Source organism: Pocillopora damicornis, chromosome 12 (genome assembly GCF_964200805.1).
Source record: "Pocillopora damicornis chromosome 12, jaPocDami1.2, whole genome shotgun sequence".
Taxonomy (NCBI): domain Eukaryota; kingdom Metazoa; phylum Cnidaria; class Anthozoa; order Scleractinia; family Pocilloporidae; genus Pocillopora; species Pocillopora damicornis.
Window position 1 is genome coordinate 7,594,746 of NC_142681.1, and position 18,338 is coordinate 7,613,083.

Here is an 18,338-nt window from a genome sequence, read left to right on the forward strand (position 1 = left end):
TCATAACTGGGCAAAGTCCTGTTTAGATTTCTGGGTGTATCTGACAAAAAGCTATGCTCGTGTATTAAAGGGTATATTTCACCAAGGGTAGGAAAACGCGCCCTTTCCACACCACTTAATATAACTTGAATACTATACCAACAGACTCGAACCAGACGTGACTCAACGTGACCCACTATAGTGCACAAAAGCTCCTAACTGGAACCTAAAACGATATTGTACTGCATTGTTTAAAGGGGAGAAGAAAGTTTTTGAATGAATAGAATGGATTTACAATGAAAGACGAAAAGCGGTATCCTTGTTCTTTTAAAGTGCGCCTCCCTTGCCCATCTCCATCTTTCTCCAGTACCAGGAAAGAAGAGAGAATTGAAACTAAGTCTGGAAGGGAAAAATTAGGGTTAAAGTGTGTTGAAGGGATAGGTGGCCGAAAATGGTAACATGAAATGTAGCTGGACAGTTCGCAGAGAATATGACAGAAGTTTCGGAAATTGTAAGGCAGAATTCTGGATTTGTGAATGTACTGTTACACTGCTCTCTTGCTGGTATGATGAAGCATCTCGGGTTGCGTGTTATCATGAATTATCACTTTTTCTTTGTTTTCCTATCTATGTATGACAGTGATAAACTTTTGAAAGTCATAACAATACTGAGTCTCTTTCTTCGAAATCTGACTCAACTTGAGGAAAGTGCAAAGAAAAAATCTTAAAGTTTTGTGGAAGTAACCGTAACCAGACAAAATACTTTGTTTGATTCTAAAAGCGCCCTGATTGGTCAAAAACCTATCCTTCATTGCACTGGTAAATCCACAGAGAATTGAGGTTTATTTCGTAAAAGCGTTAGACCGCACCTTCTATCAAAAAGGCTGTTTAACAAATAGATTCCAAGTTGCCGTGTGTCTGTTCAGTAATACATCACAGATGACGTCAAAATGTGGTAAGAACAAAAAAGTGGCACACGAGGCGCAGCCGAGTGTCACTGATGTACTCACCACATTTTGACGTCCTCTGTGATCTATTATTGAACAGACCCACGGCAACTTGGAATCTATTTGTTCTATATAATAAAGAATTAAAAAAGAGTTTTAATGATGACGTCATCTACACGTCTGTCCTCTAATAGATCATAAGTGAGAACCAATCAGAATGCGTGTATAACTGAGCTTATTATATAAAAATCACTCGCCAGCAGCTTGTGATTTACAAATTTTCCTCATGTGTTCCCAACGTCACGCGTGGCCTATTACGCTCGTAAACAGAGTGAGCGCTTAATAAACCCAGAGTGTAGAGCGGAAAGAAAATGAAAGTGTTGCGTGACGACTTCATTTTCAATGGCTTTCAACTGACTAATTGGTCACTGAACCGTCATGGCAACACTTTTAAAACTTCTGAACGTTTATGAACAAAAAAACACGGCATAGAATACAAAGAATGCAATTTAACTGCAAATATCAAAGGAAAACGTATGAACGAAACGAGAAGTAGCACCTTTTCCTAAATTTCGGCGGAGCAAAAGTGCAGCGTACGATTGGAAGGTTGGGTACAACACTGGCGAAAATTCAAAGGTTTCCTCCATTCCATTCTTAAAAACGAGGTAACCAAGTTGCACTATGAACTCAGTTCATGAAACCAAATTATCTTGTAACTTCCCTTACTGATGCAACACCACAGTCTCTTGAGAAACTTACCCTCTTTCCTTCATTCTAATTAGCAGTATTTAAGCAGTGATTATTTTGTAATATCCCAATGATGCAGCACCACAGTTTCTTTAGAAACTTACCCCCTCTTTGCTATATTCTGATTAGCAGGATTTTGTAACGCATGGTATATGAGCATTTTACTCTCAAGAATAAATACAACTCTGTCGATCGGTCAGCGAGAATTTAAATAGAAAATACCCACAGAGGAGAACAACAAATACAAGACAAATTAGAAACAGCAGCCACAAGAGGGGTTGATGAAGAGCGTAAAAATCATGATTGCAGACTGTTTACAAAAGGAAGTTTATCGTTTGAATAATTTAGTACGAGGGAGACAGGTGGTTGTAAAAGGAAAATTCAGGAGAAACTGAAAGCAATAGTTTAAGCAGTAATTTCACACATTGCAGTATGAAAATAGTGAAAAGTGGCCCAAGAGGAAGATAGGCCCATTCCCAACCTTGATGCAACGCGCGCCACGACCCAATTTCCTGTACCACGAAATTCCCAGATCACTGAAAACCTTCTAAAATCGTCTTTCTCAAGAGCCATCCTGGACACATAGTCAACTGTTTTACGGTAAATACATTCATCGTTCGTCATTTTACAGTTTCCCGACAGTATTTTGAATGAATCCGAAGAAAATTTTTTTAAGTGTCACGCTTGGGTCTCTTCGTACTCTGTGAACAGAGTCGGCGAAAAGGACAACGTTCAAATTTTTTCACTTTCTAGAAGCGCTTGAGGATTCTTAATGGAGATAAAATATTTCCAATAGAAATTGGTATTTTTCAAAGAGAAATATGGAAAAATATCAGACTGCCGGACGTTTAGTTATTCGAAGACCGTGTCCGGTAGTGTTCGGTGAAAGTTTTCTTAGTGTCACGCTTGGATCTCTTCGTACTCTGTGTACAGTGTTAGCGAAAAATATCAAGTTCGAAATTTTAGGCTGCCTGGAAGCGCTTGAGGATTGTAAGTAAAGGTAGAACATTTTCGTGAGAAATATGGAAAAATATCGGACTTCCGGACGTTTAATTATTCTAAGTTTAGTCACTTCATAGCAGGAACGTCAGCGACACTGACAGTTTACGTTACAATTCTTATTTGCTGCTTTGCATGGACAACAACCTCGACCACTCTTTCGAACACAAGCTCCTCCCCCGGCACGGGCATGAAACTTCAACTGACCCTTGGTCCTATTTGCCAAGGATGGCAAACTTCAATTAAAAAAATTGATGAATGAATGAAAACGTGGTGGATCAACATTTTCACCTTCTTCGAAATTCTTGTGAGGATTTTCATGTTCCTCTTTAGCAACAACCGCTCCATAAGCGTTCACTGCCTCGGAAACTACTAAATCAATGGATTCATCTGATTCCATTCTGGATTAAAACGTATTGAACTGCTTTAATCAGAATTATTTTGACAAGCTCTTCAAATTCATTGGAGAAAACGCAGAAGGTATTTTGAGACTTGACAAGGTAAAAATAACTGACCAATCAGAGGCGCTATTTAAACAAAAGCGGTGGTTCAAAACAAAGACAAACGACCGCGTTGCATCAAGGTTGGAAATGGGCTTTTAAAGAAGGTGAAAATTTTTCTATGCATTCACTGCTTTCAGAAATTTAAGTTGATCTTTAAACTCAGTATAGTTACGAATTGAGACCTCATCAATTTCAGTACATAGAAATCTTTTCCAGGAGGTGGGACCAAAGTTTAATAATTAATGAACCAATGTTAAATTTTCCGTTAAAACCGGCTTGAAACACTGCATCTATGGACTTCATCACTCGACTGTTAAATGCAACTTTTAGGGTTTGGAATTCTGGACAGATTTTTAAGTCCAAAGTACCACTAGAATTTTGAATTTTTTTTTCGGATGGGATTTGAGGATATCATTTGTCGAGCTAGACCGGTGTAAGAACCATTTTCAATAAATCTTGTCTTATTAAGGGCACCCCACATCTATTCGATGAAATCAAACTCTTATTAGCTAAGATCAATTAAAGCCGAAGATTAAGTTATTACAGCAGACATAAACGTCACGAAACCGGTAACGGAAACACAGGTTATCCGTCGTGTTTCCAGAACGGTTTAACATGTTTCTGCCACGTTTCCGTTTACGGATTCTTGCAATTTCGTCCTGTGTGACCTGTCACGAGGAGTACACGATTTAAATGCAAGCAAACATACAAATGTGACGTTCGCCTGTTCTGTTAGCTTAACTAATGACTACCTTGGGGCGCTACGTGACATTTGATACTGGTCTTCCGAGGTCTGTCAGGGTTTTAATGAAAAGAAACTTTATATCTTGATTATTACAGATGAGGAAGTAACTCCATTTCCAAGAGAGTGATTGCCTATTCGATCACGTATGACAACGCGCTTACACGCTGACAAAACAAAAGTACTTAAAAAGCGGCGATCACACCAGCTATGGATACCAAATACCCTCAAATCATTAAACACGATTGACTGAATTATTCTGCTGACGTAAAAAAATCGTCCATACGTTACTAAAGAACGCCGAGCAACATCACGGCAAGCATCATATGATGGCAGATGATTTAACCAAACCATAATGGCCGGCAGTTCTGGAAATATAGACCAAGTGGTGAAGCTAAGTCAAGCTATCAGCAACACTCCAACAGGTGTAGTAGAATTTTTCTCAGGTCTGAACATTTTTCTTGCTTTCACGGCATTTCTTGGCAATGTTCTTATCCTCTTCGCTCTCCGGCAAGTGACTTCTATTCATCCGCCGACAAAACTACTCTTTCAGTGCTTAGCGGTGACTGATCTTTGCGTCGGTTTTATTGTACAACCACTATTCTGCGCCTACTTTATGCTCCATGTAAGAGAGATGAACACGAATTGTCTGTATTATATTTTTAAAGTTGGCGGAGGTTTAACATACATTTTATGTGGGGTATCTGTTTTGACGTCAACTGCAATCAATGTGGACAGACTTCTTGCCTTGATGCTGGGTATGCGATACAAACATGTCGTAACCTTCAGTCGAATTCGCTATGTTGTCATTTCTTTTTGGTTTACTGGTACTCTATTTGCGGCGCTTTGGGTTTGGAGACGAGACGTTGGACAAAAGTTATCCGCTACTTTCATTGTGCTGTCTCTGATTACTTCAGTTTCCTCTTTCATCAAGATATACCTTAGGTTACGACAGCATCAAACCCAAATACAAAACAACTTCCCCCAAGGATTTCTAAGCGAATTAGGGAATCGGCTGAACATAGCAAGGTACAAAAAAACGGTGTCCAGTATTTTGTGGGTGCAGTTTGCTTTACTTGTGTGTTATGTTCCTTATGGAGTATTAGCTGGAACAAAAATGCTTGACAGTGCGGTGCCAAAGTTGGCTACAGAGACTTTGATATTCATGAATTCTTCTCTAAACCCGGTCCTGTACTGTTGGAAGATCGTAGAAGTGAGGAAAAAAGGAAAGGGAATAATTAGACAGCTGTGGTGTTGTTGAAATATCAGAATATTGTTGTAAATTACAAGGTGCCCCAAGACAAGGAAACGTTTTTTACAAGGCTATTGAATTGTCTAGTGGAGAAAATATTATTTGAACAAACTCTGTCAACGTAACAGTACGTGTTGCTATCATTAATTTAAGACACTTAAGATGACGGTTACACCATTTTTTCCAATAACCCTGTCGGAAAAAAAAGTAGATAATCACTAGTTCTCGAACTTTGTCATATCTTAAATAGCTAAATATTTTCTCTTTCATGTATAAACAGCTGAAAGCACGGAGCAATCAGTTTTCCGCAAAGATAATTTCTATTTTAAGGACCAGCTATTATCGCCCGAGAGGGGGGACTGGGGAACGGGGTAACGGGGGATGTTGGGGGGGGATCACATGGTCTTAAGGGGGAGTGGAAGGGGGATCAGTCGTCGCCAACAGAGTATAAGTGGAGGACTATGGAAAATTGACTGCCAATTAACTGTCAGTTAGCTGCCTCACAGGCGGATCATAAGTATATTACAGCCAAAATCCACCGAGCTCCCCCACCCCTCCCCCGATAAACAACGACCCTAAATGTAGAAATTCAGTTATCTCGACGAACTGAAATTTAAGGCAGCAACCAAAATCTCTTGCATATCTAAAAGGAAAATTCTATCGGTAAAAAAAATTGTCTGTTCGAAATTGTAGACTGGCTGGAGCTCAAGTAATGGCTCCTGAAATTGGTAAACAGCCATGAAATCTTACCCATCGTCTCTTTTTTTTTTTCGTAGCTTTATCAAAGTTCCGTATCGCTCAACTGATCTCGTCTCACAGCTTTTTATGGATCAAAGATTATTAAGGGCTGCAGTGAGAAAGGCAAGGAAAAACTGGAATAGCATCGTAAAAGAAGTTGTTTTGTTTACTTTTTTTTTCATTAATGCTGTCGGTGTTTTTTCAGTTTGAACTCGAGAAGGAAACATTTCTCTGACTTTAATTGATGACCCCTTCCGATTTGCACCATTTGGACTTGAATGAAAAAAAGATTGGCACCTTAAGACTGTATTTGGCTACTGATATAGCACAGTTTTTTTTATAGCATTGAAAGGAACTAGATGTTACATGATGATGCTTGAGGGTACTGTTGCAGAGGATTTGTCTAAAAACAGAAAACCTACCGCACCCCACATATTTATAAGTATCGTACTGATTCGATTTAGCGCCCTCGTTCCAATAATCGTCCCCTTTCTACTAAGCACTCCTTCCTTCGAATTTTTTTTAATAAGGGCCCCTATTCTGGTAAGTGCCCCTACAGAGTAAGTACCCTCATTCCAATAAGCGTCCCTCCTGAGTAAGCGCCCCTATTCAAATAAACGCCCCTATTTTGCTTCAGTTAGAGTACATGTACATTGAGATAAACTATGGTCCATCTTCATTTGATTGCTCACTTTAAGCCTCACGGAGAAAGTCTCTAAACTTTTATGTCGCCGTGAGTGCACATTTCCTTGAATCGAAAGATCCTGTCTTAAAATTTTGCGACAATTGCTTAGCTAGTCGTTCTAGCAAGGAAGGATCCAAGGACAAGTCTGTTTTCCAGTCTTTTTGATCCTCAGTCAAATATACATCGATGCTTTGTTTCACATTCTTCTTTTTCTTTAAAAGAAATAAGCATCCTGTCCCTACTAGGCGCCCGGTTTCAAATAAGCACCCTTCCTTGAGGTACCAAAATTCAAAAGTAAATAGGCGCCCCGGGCGTGTTAAATCGAATTATTACGATTCTCAAGAGAAAGATGCCAGAATGTTGAATAATTGACACTCAACCAATAATTTATTGGTGACAAATAATAATATGAACAATGATAAATAAAAATAATAATAGTAATGGTAACTAGTAGGGGGCTAGTTCAAGAACCTCGGTGTTCCACTATCGGTCTATCCTCAATAATGATTAAACTATGCTTCTGTTCTATGATTAAACTGTGCTTCCACTTTTGGGAGACTTTTGTTTCATACAACATGGCAATCCGCCATTCCGCCATTCCGCCATTCCACCATTCCACCATTCCACCATTCCGCCATTCCGCCATTCCGCCATTCCGCCATTCCGCCATTCCGCCATTCCGCCATTCCGCCATTCCGCCATTCCACCATTCCACCATTCCGCCATTCCGCCATTCCACCATTCCGCCATTCCACCATTCCGCCATTCCGCCATTCCACCATTCCATCATTCCGTCATTCCGTCATTCCGTCATTTCGTCATTCCATCATTCCTCCATTCCGTCATTCCTCCATTCCATCATTCCTCCATTCCATCATTCCTCCATTCCATCATTCCTCCATTCCATCATTCCTCCATTCCTTCATTCCTCTATTCCACCATTCTACCATTCTACCATTCCTTTATTCTACTATTCCACCATTCTATCATTGTACAATTCTACCATTCTACCATTCCACTATTCTATCATTCCATCATTCTTCCATACTGTCATTCCGCCATTCCACCATTCTACTATTCCACCATTCTACTATTCCACCATTCCTCGATTTCTCTATTCCACCATTATTCCATTCCTCAATTCCATTATTTCTCCATTTCTCCATTTCTCCATTTCTCCATTTCTCTATTTCTCCATTCCACCATTTCTCCATTTCTCCATTTCTCCATTTCTCTATTTCTCCATTCCACCATTTCTCCATTCCACCATTTCTCCATTTCTCCATTTCTCCATTCCTCCATTTCTCCATTTCTCCATTTCTCTATTTCTCCATTCCACCATTTCTCCATTTCTCCATTTCTCTATTTCTCCATTTCTCCATTTCTCTATTTCTCCATTCCACCATTTCTCCATTTCTCCATTTCTCCATTTCTCCATTTCTCCATTTCTCCATTCCACCATTTCTCCATTTCTCCATTTCTCCATTTCTCCATTTCTCCATTCCACCATTTCTCCATTTCTCCATTTCTCCATTTCTCCATTTCTCCATTTCTCCATTCCACCAATTTTCCATGCGACTATTTCTCCATTCTACCAATTCTCCATTCCACCAATTTTCCATGCGACTATTTCTCCATTCTACTAATTCTCCATTCTACCAATTCTCCATTCCACCAATTTTCCATTCCACCACTTTTCAATTCCACTAATTTCCCATTCCACCAATTTTCTATTCCACCACTTTTCAATTCCACCAATTTTCCATTCCACCAATTCTCTATTCCATCAATTTTCCATTCCATCAATTTTCCATTCCCCCAATTTTCCATTCCATCAATTGCTGATTGAAATGGTAAAATTCTGTCTCTTCGAATAAATAATATTTTTCTTGAAAATTTCCACGATGTGCAGAGCTGTCTGGGCTGCCGCGCCTGGGTGACCTGTGGATACAGCTATGTCTTCAGGGGTAGGTTGAGTACAATTTACGGAAGCCCAGGCACTGGCTGGTGAGGCTCAATTTGTCAACAACCGCCAATATGGCGGCTGTGACGGCTAGCCGTCCTAGTAAGGGAAGGTCAAAGCGTGTTGCTACGGCATGTGCTTTCCTTTCGAATATTTCACTGGATGGAAATATTACAAAGGAAGCAGCTGAACGGAAAAAAGGAAAGGCTAGTCCCAAAGAAAGCAATGAACACGATCGTAGAGACACTGGCCTCTCGCTAGAAGCGACAAGAAGGACACGGAATAAACTGCTGCACTCTGTATCTGAACCCTCGACCTCCAGTGGAGAATCTTTTGAGGACAGCTCCAAACGATCAATACACAGACAACGTAGTGTTACGGAGGCTATTCATGAGAGAAAATGTCAGGAGAGCTCCGTAATGATACGAAGGAGTGTTTCAATGTCTGAATCGTCCTACGACCCTTCGATTACGAGTGTTAGTTTCCAACGTACGAAGAATCGGATTTCGTGTTTGGCGGGATCTTCTTTCCACCACAAGAGACGAGCAAATGACAAGAGGTGAGAGCAAATTCACTTTTACAAATATCAAGCGATTTTTCAAATCATGTCGTCCCCTTATAACAAGCTGTAGTGTCACAAAAAAATTAAGATTTAATGAAGTGTTCTTGATCATAAATTATTTAATCAAAGAGTCTTCTATCAAATTATTATTGCATAATTTTACTTTTGTCAATTAAGATGAAGCTGAGTTCCACACTGAATCTTTACAACGTTGTCCAAAGAATCTGCCTTGTTTTGATTTATTGAAATGTCTGTAGATCTATATGAAAAAAATCCGCTAAGCTACACAGTACTCTGCAACTTAATCAAATATAGTTAAATATATTTATTTGGAACCAAGGAATTTTTGTTCTCATCCACTCTGGTTAAACTGCGTCATGTGGTATGGGGCTGGCAGATTGCAGGCAATATTGTTGATATTTCTTATGTGATGCAGGATTTTCAGATAAAACTCTAGTAGCATGAGAATACTGTCAACTGAATATACTCCATGTCTGAATTAAAATGGTAATCAAAAGGCATTCCTAGACTTGGCATAGCTTATGGGAAATTTTGCAGTCTTGGATGCTTAAGGAATGTTGTATTGATTTGATATTTGTCCAATCTTAGTTACACATTTTGGCAACAAAAATAAAAAAGCAAAGCAATATAAGAAGGTGGATGTCAACATAGAGTTCAAATCAAAGCTAGGAAAAGTAGTAATGCAACAAGTCAAGAAATAGATTTACAATCTGCTTTTGTTTCTCGTTGTTGGTTTGAAATCCCTTTTAAAGCTGCATACAAAATATACTGAATAAAAATAACATTTTGATAATAAAAGGAGGGTTATGAAACAAATAATTCCTTTTAACTTGCTCTATATTGGACTGAATAATGCTCTGTCCTGAAATGTTTTCCTGAGTGTTATATCCATCCCGAAGTAATTGGGGAATTGAAATTAGGGTTAGAGAAGATTAAGGAATTGTAAGTTGTACAAACTATAATCTAATGGAAAAACCACACAATCCATCAGTGTCTCTAGTCTCAGAAATTTGAAACATGTCACATTGCTTGCCGTCATCTTGTATTATTGTAATTATTTTGAAACTAAGCTGTGGTCCATTTTGATAAAAAGCTCTGCAATAATTTTCTTAATCTTTTTCATTGTTCATTGCACAGTTTCTTTGGTCATCTTGGATAACTCATGTACAACTTTTTGCTTTGACCAATATTGTTGAACCAGTACTGTAAGGGACAAAAGGTTGACTTCCAATTTCCCACAAATTTTTGCAGTCCTATGGAAAGAGATTTGTCTTAAAAAGTTGCAGTAACATAGTTCAGAAACTTGACTGTGCAAGCTACAACCATCTGGGATCTATTGCAACCTTTATGGTGGTCTCAAAGATTTTACTGCATAATCTCTACCTTTTTTCATTTGATTTCATTGTTTCTGTTGAAAGTTTCTCCAATGAAATGTATGAAAAGAATCTCACTCTTAGGAAATGCTATGATGCTGTGGTCACGTGGTAAACCATGACTGTAAATTACCCAAGCAAGAATGCTGAATTTTGAAATTCAGTTACTTTTTATTCCATTATTTGAACAAAGAGACACATGATGAATTCAGTTAGAAAATCATCAATCCATATCTGTGAATTTATAGGCAACACGCTGGACATAACTGATACATATTTGTTATGGTCACATCCCATTAGGTGCCAATACAAACAAGGAAAAGACAAAAGATACAAAACTTGCGTTCAATAAGGTACTCTGAGTTGAAATTTTATTTCAGCACTGACTAATAATTGGCATGTCATTTGTTTACAGAATAGTCTTGTGTTCTTCTCAAAAGGCTCCACTGGCCACCTACTCTGTCCTGAAATATCATAAGGAAAACCAAGAAGCAGGCCAAGAAGGAATGAGGTGAGACCAAAGAATCAGAGTGATTGGCATCTACAATGAGTCATTTTGTTTGGTTTATTTTACACTCTTCCATTTCTGTAGATAATAAAGTACGTGAAAAAATTATAAGCTTCTGAGTGGCTGAAAACAAGTGCATTCTCATGTAACAAAAGTGCAAAGTTGTAAAACCAGTGCAAAGGTGTAACATGGGTGCAAATTACAAATAGTGTGCACATGCTTTCACAATTTTGTCTGTCTTGACTTTCTGTGATGTTTTTTCTTGTACTTTATCAAAAAGTAATTACATGATTTCTCTTGCAATTTTATGTAACAAGCACTTGTAAATTTATCAAATACTACAAATTGTACTTGCCCTCCAGGCTTGTGTAATTTTGTTGTCTTTGAAAAATTTACTCTTGCTTATTAACACCAGATTGCACTTGAAATCATGTTATTACCTAATACTAATTATAAAATTCAGTAAGCAATCTAGAATGAATAAGCCATTTGAATTTTTCCAAGCTTAACTTTCTGCAATTGCTAAAATTGCACTTCACCTGCGAGAATCATTATCTTGCTTAACCCTTTAACTCCCAAGATCTCATTGGTGATTCTCCTTACTGTCTGCCATGCAGTTCTTGTGATGTTAGTTTGGAGAATTTGGTACTGGATCAACTTATAATCCTCTAATTGATTTTTTTCTCATCATTTGTCTGCTTGATATTGTATTGATATTGTAAGGAGAAATTCTGTCTTGGTCACTCATGGGAGTTAAAGGGTCAATCATCTCTCTACCATGAATGAATTGGCTTGAGGTTGTGGTATTAATAGAAAGGATTAAATGATTTCCCATTCCTTTTTTGTAGTGTCAAGAAGATATCCATAGCTACACCCAGCCAGTCTGCTGGTATTGAAGGGGTTCAACTTGGAACAATTGACAAGGTACACAAGTCATTTAGTTTTAGTGATAAATGGAAACAAGTACTAACTGGGTTGGCAGTGACAGTAGAGGTGAGAAGTTTATTATAGTAACTGTAATCTGAAGTATGTGAACTAAATATCTTTTCATTTAAATTTGTTCTTTTTTAGCCAGTATCATACAGATCATTTCTGATATCAACGTATCCCTTGGCTTGGAATGAAGCTGTTTCCAACAAAGGATCTCCATCTGTACCTTTACCAATGGATAATGGAGGACTTGTTTCAGGTAAATGAATGTTAACTCTTCTTATCTGAGACTTTTATTATTAAAGATCCATAGCTAGAATTTCATCACATCAAGGGAAGTGTAATAGGCAGCTGTTCCCAGAAAAGAGGTTATAAGGGCTTTTTTTCTTCGAAACCTGTGTTACATGAAATGATAATATTCAGGACTTGCTTATCAAAGTAATGATGTAGGTGTTCAGTTTTGAAAATGTTGTGAAAATTTTCTGATTCTTTGTATCCTTCAGAGAATGTTGAGGGAACATTGCCACCACCCAGTTGGTATGATCCTCTTCTTCTTGATAATCCTGAACTGAAATCAGGTCGGCACAGAAAGGTTCTCAACTTGACTTCATACTTGGTAAGTATAATTTCTATGGAAATTAGGAAGTATTTCTAAATCAGTAATTCTTTAACATCTTTCAACAGCTCACTATCTACCACCGCTGCTTTTTCATGCTCTAGATTACTGTCCTCATTTGTGGCAAAGTGTCACTAAAAATAAAAATTTCATGGGGATGTATCTCCTCTCCCCCCCCCCCCCCCCTTACCACACCAATGTTTCACCAAATATCATAAAACTGAAATGGCAAAGTATTTTCCTGTAAAAAAGGGAAGGGAAGATATAAATATCAAATGAATATGCTTTTCAGGTATCCATGGTGGCATATGCAAAGCCTTCTGAGCTGAAAAAAGACCTGAATGAACAATTCAGAGAAAAGTTTCCAAATCTCAACATTACCCTCACAAAATTAAGAAGGTAACAAGATTGTTTCCCTTTTAACAAGTAGATTAAAAGCTTGAGATTTCTATCATGTGTTATATAATAAGCTGAATTAAACATACATTTCAATTGGTTCCTATCCTTGATCTATTGAAGGACAGACACCAAGATAATCTCATCACTAACAAAATTTTCTTCTTGATTACAAAAATCAAAGGTTCCTCATTGTTGTGGGTCTGTTCAATGATAGATCACAGAAGGTGTCAAGTTGTGGTGAGAACATCAGTGACACACTTGGCTGCACCTCATGTGCCACTTTTTTGTTGTGACCACATTTTGATGTCACCTGTGATCTGTAAAAGAAAAGACATACCACAACATAGAATCCATTTGTAAAACAGTTACTGAGGACTATGGTCACATCGTGAATGTTTCAATAGCAGAATGCAGTCAATTGTTGATTGCAGATGCTGTTTAGCTGAAGGTAGTTTGAGAATCTTAAAAGTTCCTAACTATGATACTTTTTATTTTTTTCAGCTTAAAGAGAGATATTATAAAAATAGCATTATCACAAGTAAGTTTGCCCAAGACTCAGAATTACCTTACAAGTCAAGTGCTGTGAAAATTTTTCATGTGTTGTTTGGGATAATCTGACACAGTTTAATTGTTGTTATTTTTTCCCTTCATTGCTTTAGTTCCATGTTAAGTTAATATTTGTATGACATGACACAGAAAGCTATGGGGTGTTCAATCTAAATTTTGCTTATACTGTCTTCAGTAATCTGTTCGTGTGAAGTAGATGCTGGAAGGGTTATGTTAATATTATAATTGATGATAATACCTTAATGTCTTTGCTTCTCAGGATTGCCTGCTTGATCCAACAACAGTGGGTTATGCATTTGTCTATTTTGAAAAACTTATTTTGAAGGTAAAATTTCATTTTTTGCTCAGGGAATTTTGGCTTAACCCTTTAACCCCTAAGAGTGACTAGTATATAATTTCTCCTTACAGTATCACCCCTGAATCAAACATTAAGGTCACAAGAGTAAAGGAAATGATCACCGACTTAAGAGGCTGTTTAATGTTGAACAAATTCTCTTTCTCAGCACTGCAGGAATAGAACTAAACACTAAGGGACATATTGAACTAAAAACTTAGGGATCATACCAAACTTCTTTTGTGTTGTGTAACTGTTAAAATAACATGTAAAATAACAATAACATGCAACATACAGTAGCAACATACATGGTAGAGCATTGAAGTAGCCAGCAGTATGCAGGACGTGTGTCATATATGAACTTCATAATGGGCTTTGCTCACCATAGAGTCTCTGTGGCTCAGTGAGAGAGCATTAGAGCGCAGAATCTGAAGGTCTGAGGTTCGATTCCTCATGGTGACTTGAAATCTTTTCTTTGTCCTACACTTGTGACAAGGCGAAAAATATCTTTCTTTATATTGAGAACATGTTACTTATTTCTATGCTAACCACATGAATAGAAATTTGCAGTGATTATTATGTTGTTGAAATTGATCCAATAAACCCCTGCCTTGGTGGGAAGGTGTGATGAGTAGGCAACACCTGTCCTGGTCATATGTTCTGGGATTAGCCTGCTGTGTTGGTGCATTTTACTATAACCACATGCTAAATATTTTTGACTTACAGTTTATGCACATTTTTGAACACAATATATTTTTTTACAGGAAAAAATTACTAAGGCAAACAGAAAGCTTTTGGCAGGTAGGCAATCTTTTTCTTCTCTTTTTCTATAAATTGATTCTCTGACTTTTTTATACATGTAAATAGCTTTTACATTTTTAGAACTGAGTGTGTCTAGAAGGTTAACTTGGAATGTGAAGAGGAGATAATTTTTCTTTTGTCTGTCAGTAGTTGGGTTTATGAAACCATCCTAATTTCAAATTTTTATGTTTAGGTTCCTGCTTGTTACTAGCTGCAAAATTTAATGGTGATATGAAAAGAGAGAAAATCAAAGAGGTCATTGAGGTATGATACCACAGCTACTTTGTTATAATGCATCTTTTTAGGATTTGAATGGAAATAATCATGTTGGTATCCAGTTGTCATTATGGTGAATTTCAACCATGAAATCATTTCATGCAATCAGTTTGAAACTTCTGCAGCAAACATCCATCATGTCGTCCAAATCATGCCAATTTACTACTCCTCCATTGAAGCAGATGAACAGCAACAGCTCTTTTCAGGAATAACATAATCTAGGGGATCGCACTTCAGAATATATGTACTAGAAAAATTTTCAATGGACTGTTGAAAATAATTTGAGAGTGCATTGCAGTTGTTTACTTTACTCTTTGATTGGTCTAGAAAACCCACACCATTCTCTCAACCAATCAGATGCTAACCTTTAGGCAGTTTGGATGTGTTTACTTTGAGTTCTCATCTGCTCTTAGAGGGATTTGCCTTTCTTCTGATCAGCTGTGGTAATTACTAGAGCAGAAATCAGACATAGTCAGTCATCATCAAGGTGATTGTTAGAGTAAAATTTTTTTTTTCATCTTGTAGGCCATAGAGGATAGGCTTCGAATATCAGCAAAAGAGCTCATTAGATTTGAATTCCAAGTTGTTATTGCTCTGGAGTTTGATTTACACATTCCACAGTGGGAGATCTTACCGCATGTCAAACGAATGGAAACAGAATAACTTCATAAAAATCCGTTCATGAATAATGTCACCACCCGTTCTTAATTCAAGCAATGAAATTGTTCAGGAATACAATGTTAAATGTTGGGTTTTAGAAGGTATTGTTGCTTGAGAAACACAAGGTTTTCACAGGTCATGAAAGGACATGAAAAATTTAGAGTTATCCAATCATCTGTCATTTTTTCCATGATAATATTTTTTATGTTTTTTCATTACTGTAGTGCAAATCTCATTACCTTCAAGGCCTGGAAGCTCAAGTGAATTGAGTGTGATTTCCTGAAGGAAAAAAAAACGAAATAGCTAAAGAAAGAATTATTTTGAAAACAAGCTAAATTTTTGGGTTATGAAAATGTGGGATACTAATACAAGGGAATACAGTTCATGGAAATTCATGGTCATGAAATATTACAAACCACCCATTGTCAGGCCCAGTTGTTCAAAGTTGGGTTAAGATTACCCAGGGTTAGTGTGAAATTTGATTTCAGATCTGGAAGCTTTTAAAAAATTTGGGTTAATCCCACTTGTCTACAATTTGATGATTGAATACACTAAAAAGAATTTGGAAGACTTATCGCAAAACAGCTTTTGAACAGAGAAATTTAGAAGAGTTTAACCCCGTGTTAGCACCATTCGGCCATCAAACAACTGGGTCCAGGTCTTTTGTAGAATGTTACACTGTCTTTGGGTGTGGTCATTCAGTGTTGAATATAATGATGTGATTTTTATGAACTTCTGACTCAGTATCAATGAGATGGTGTAAATGTAATGTAGTGGGGATGGTGAGGTAGACATACACACTACTCAATTACTCTCTTTAACCCTTTACATCCTAACATCAGTTTTTATATTCTCCATACTGGTCTCTGTACATTTATCAAGGTGCTGACAAGGAGAATTTATTTTGTTTAACAATACAGAGCTTCCCTAGTTGTTGATCATTTCCTTTACTCTTATGACATTAACGTTTGATTCAGGGGTGATATTGTAAGGAGAAATTAGATGCTAGTCACTTTTAGGGGTTAAAGGGTTAATTAATGATGACAACTGGAATCCAGAACCTACAGGGCCGGTTATTTACACAAGGTCTAACCTAAACCGCCGTTTTATGCAAGCAGTTGGCCTTACGTATCCTCCCCAAGAAGGTTGTTTCCATTAAATACATGTCCTTCTACTGTTAATTTTTGGCCCCCTTTACTCTGTTCACAAAAATAAATGTTCAGGTTAAAGATTCAGCTAAATTCAAGATAGTTTAGAACGCGGTGTTGTTAAACAAGGGCTAAAGTTTGTTTAAATAACCGGCCCATAATGTCCGTCATCGTGGGTTACACTTGAAAAATTAGTGGATTGCATGATATCTCTAAATAGGTTATCACTCACGACTAGGGGCAATCCCTCTTTGTCAGAGAAGTTCGGTTGTGCGAGTAATAAAAAATATTCGATTTATGGGAAAAACAGTTACACGTTGTAATATGAATGTGAATTCCATGTTCTGTGAGGTCATGTTTAATATAAATTATGAGATCCCTGTTTATGGGAAAGATTTTGTAAATTGAGATTATAAGAAATTGTATATTGAGAGTTTGTAAATAGTGGCATATTTTATACATTAAAATTTGTTTGCATCAAAGATTTCTCTGCATTTACAGTATTTGTTGATAGTTCCTAACAGAGACGAGGGACTGTTCGATCAGCATAGGGGTTGGTTTCTTTAAGGCGTCATCTTTTACACAGCGCGACTTCGTGTGCCTTCTGTTTCTTCCTCATAAATAATCCTTTTTTTGTTAACCTATTTACTCCTAGGATAGCCTGAATATCAGGCTTTCCAACGGAGGTGGAGGTTGGGGAGAGAAAAAGAAAGAAAGCCTTTCTAAGGGACCTCTCTCGGCCCCTAGTCCCCCTTCCAGCCTTTCTAAGGGACCTTGCTCGGCCCCAGTCCCCCTTCCGTTGGAAAGCCTGATACTCGGGTCATACCCATGAATGATCGGTCATCAATTCTCAATAAAGTTTAGATACGCAGGTTGTTATAATTTACATACTAACTCTTAGACAGTATATAAAGAGTTCCACTAAAGTGAAGGGCATTTAGGCTTCGTGGAATATATACGATGTAAAGAAGTAGAACAAATTCCGGGGACGTACACACAAAGAAATGTGATGTCGTCAAATGGGAGAAAAAACCAATAGGTCTTGGCTATTTAAGGCCGAAATAGTAGATCCTATGGGATAGACGTCATTTTTAGGCGTTTTTCAGAATCGAGGAGGCAAGCGTGATGCGAGCGTCTCGTGAGAGACGCGCGCGGGAAGGTGTACATGATAGCGCGACTCGCGACTCACTTTCCTCTGCTCGCTTATAAAACGTGGAAAAGAGAAAGAAACAAGACGCCTGTCGCTCAGGCTTGTTGATGTCAAGTTTGTATATCCATTACCAAACAATTTCGCTTGCAAATGTCCTGTTCCTTCCAGCTCTTTTGAAAGCGTTTCCTTAACCCCTATATCCGCTGAGGGTGACTGGCTTCTAATATCTCCTTATTTTATCAACCTTAAGTCAAATGTAAAGGTCATGAGAATAAAGGAAAAGATCACCAATTTAAGAAGCTCCTGATTGTCAAACAATGTAATTCGCTTTGTCAGTACCACACTGAGGAAAATTAGAGAGAGCAGCATGGAGATAGGGAACACTGACGTTAGTGTAAAGGATTGAACATTCTCTTTTCCAATTATTCATTTGCATTCG

The 18,338-nt window shown here is 37.7% G+C and overlaps 2 protein-coding genes across 2 annotated transcripts; both read left to right on the forward strand.

The window, feature by feature from the left end:
* The first annotated feature begins 3,940 nt into the window (after positions 1-3,940).
* On the forward strand, positions 3,941-7,127 carry LOC149036306 (adenosine receptor A3-like). Its single transcript, XM_089189191.1, has one exon. It carries the CDS (start codon positions 4,272-4,274, stop codon positions 5,175-5,177), a length of 906 nt encoding a protein of 301 aa, XP_089045317.1. The 5' UTR covers positions 3,941-4,271; the 3' UTR covers positions 5,178-7,127.
* Positions 7,128-8,598: 1,471 nt separating this feature from the next.
* LOC113685887 (CDK5 and ABL1 enzyme substrate 1) lies at positions 8,599-17,231 on the forward strand. The gene is made up of 11 exons (XM_027203467.2): positions 8,599-9,113; positions 10,926-11,021; positions 11,867-11,942; positions 12,090-12,207; positions 12,452-12,564; positions 12,857-12,963; positions 13,465-13,501; positions 13,790-13,855; positions 14,629-14,665; positions 14,859-14,929; positions 15,467-17,231. The coding sequence occupies exons 1-11, from the start codon at positions 8,629-8,631 to the stop codon at positions 15,602-15,604; spliced, it is 1,344 nt and encodes a 447-aa protein (XP_027059268.2). The 5' UTR covers positions 8,599-8,628; the 3' UTR covers positions 15,605-17,231.
* Positions 17,232-18,338: the final 1,107 nt, after the last annotated feature.

Coding starts and splice junctions, on each gene's coding strand:
- LOC149036306 (XM_089189191.1), top strand. CDS start 4,272: ATGGCCGGCAGTTCTGGAAATATAGACCAAGTGGTGAAGCTAAGTCAA.
- LOC113685887 (XM_027203467.2), top strand. CDS start 8,629: ATGGCGGCTGTGACGGCTAGCCGTCCTAGTAAGGGAAGGTCAAAGCGT. Junction 11,943..12,089: donor AACTTGGAACAATTGACAAG/GTACACAAGTCA, acceptor GTTCTTTTTTAG/CCAGTATCATACAGATCATT. Junction 12,208..12,451: donor TAATGGAGGACTTGTTTCAG/GTAAATGAATGT, acceptor TGTATCCTTCAG/AGAATGTTGAGGGAACATTG.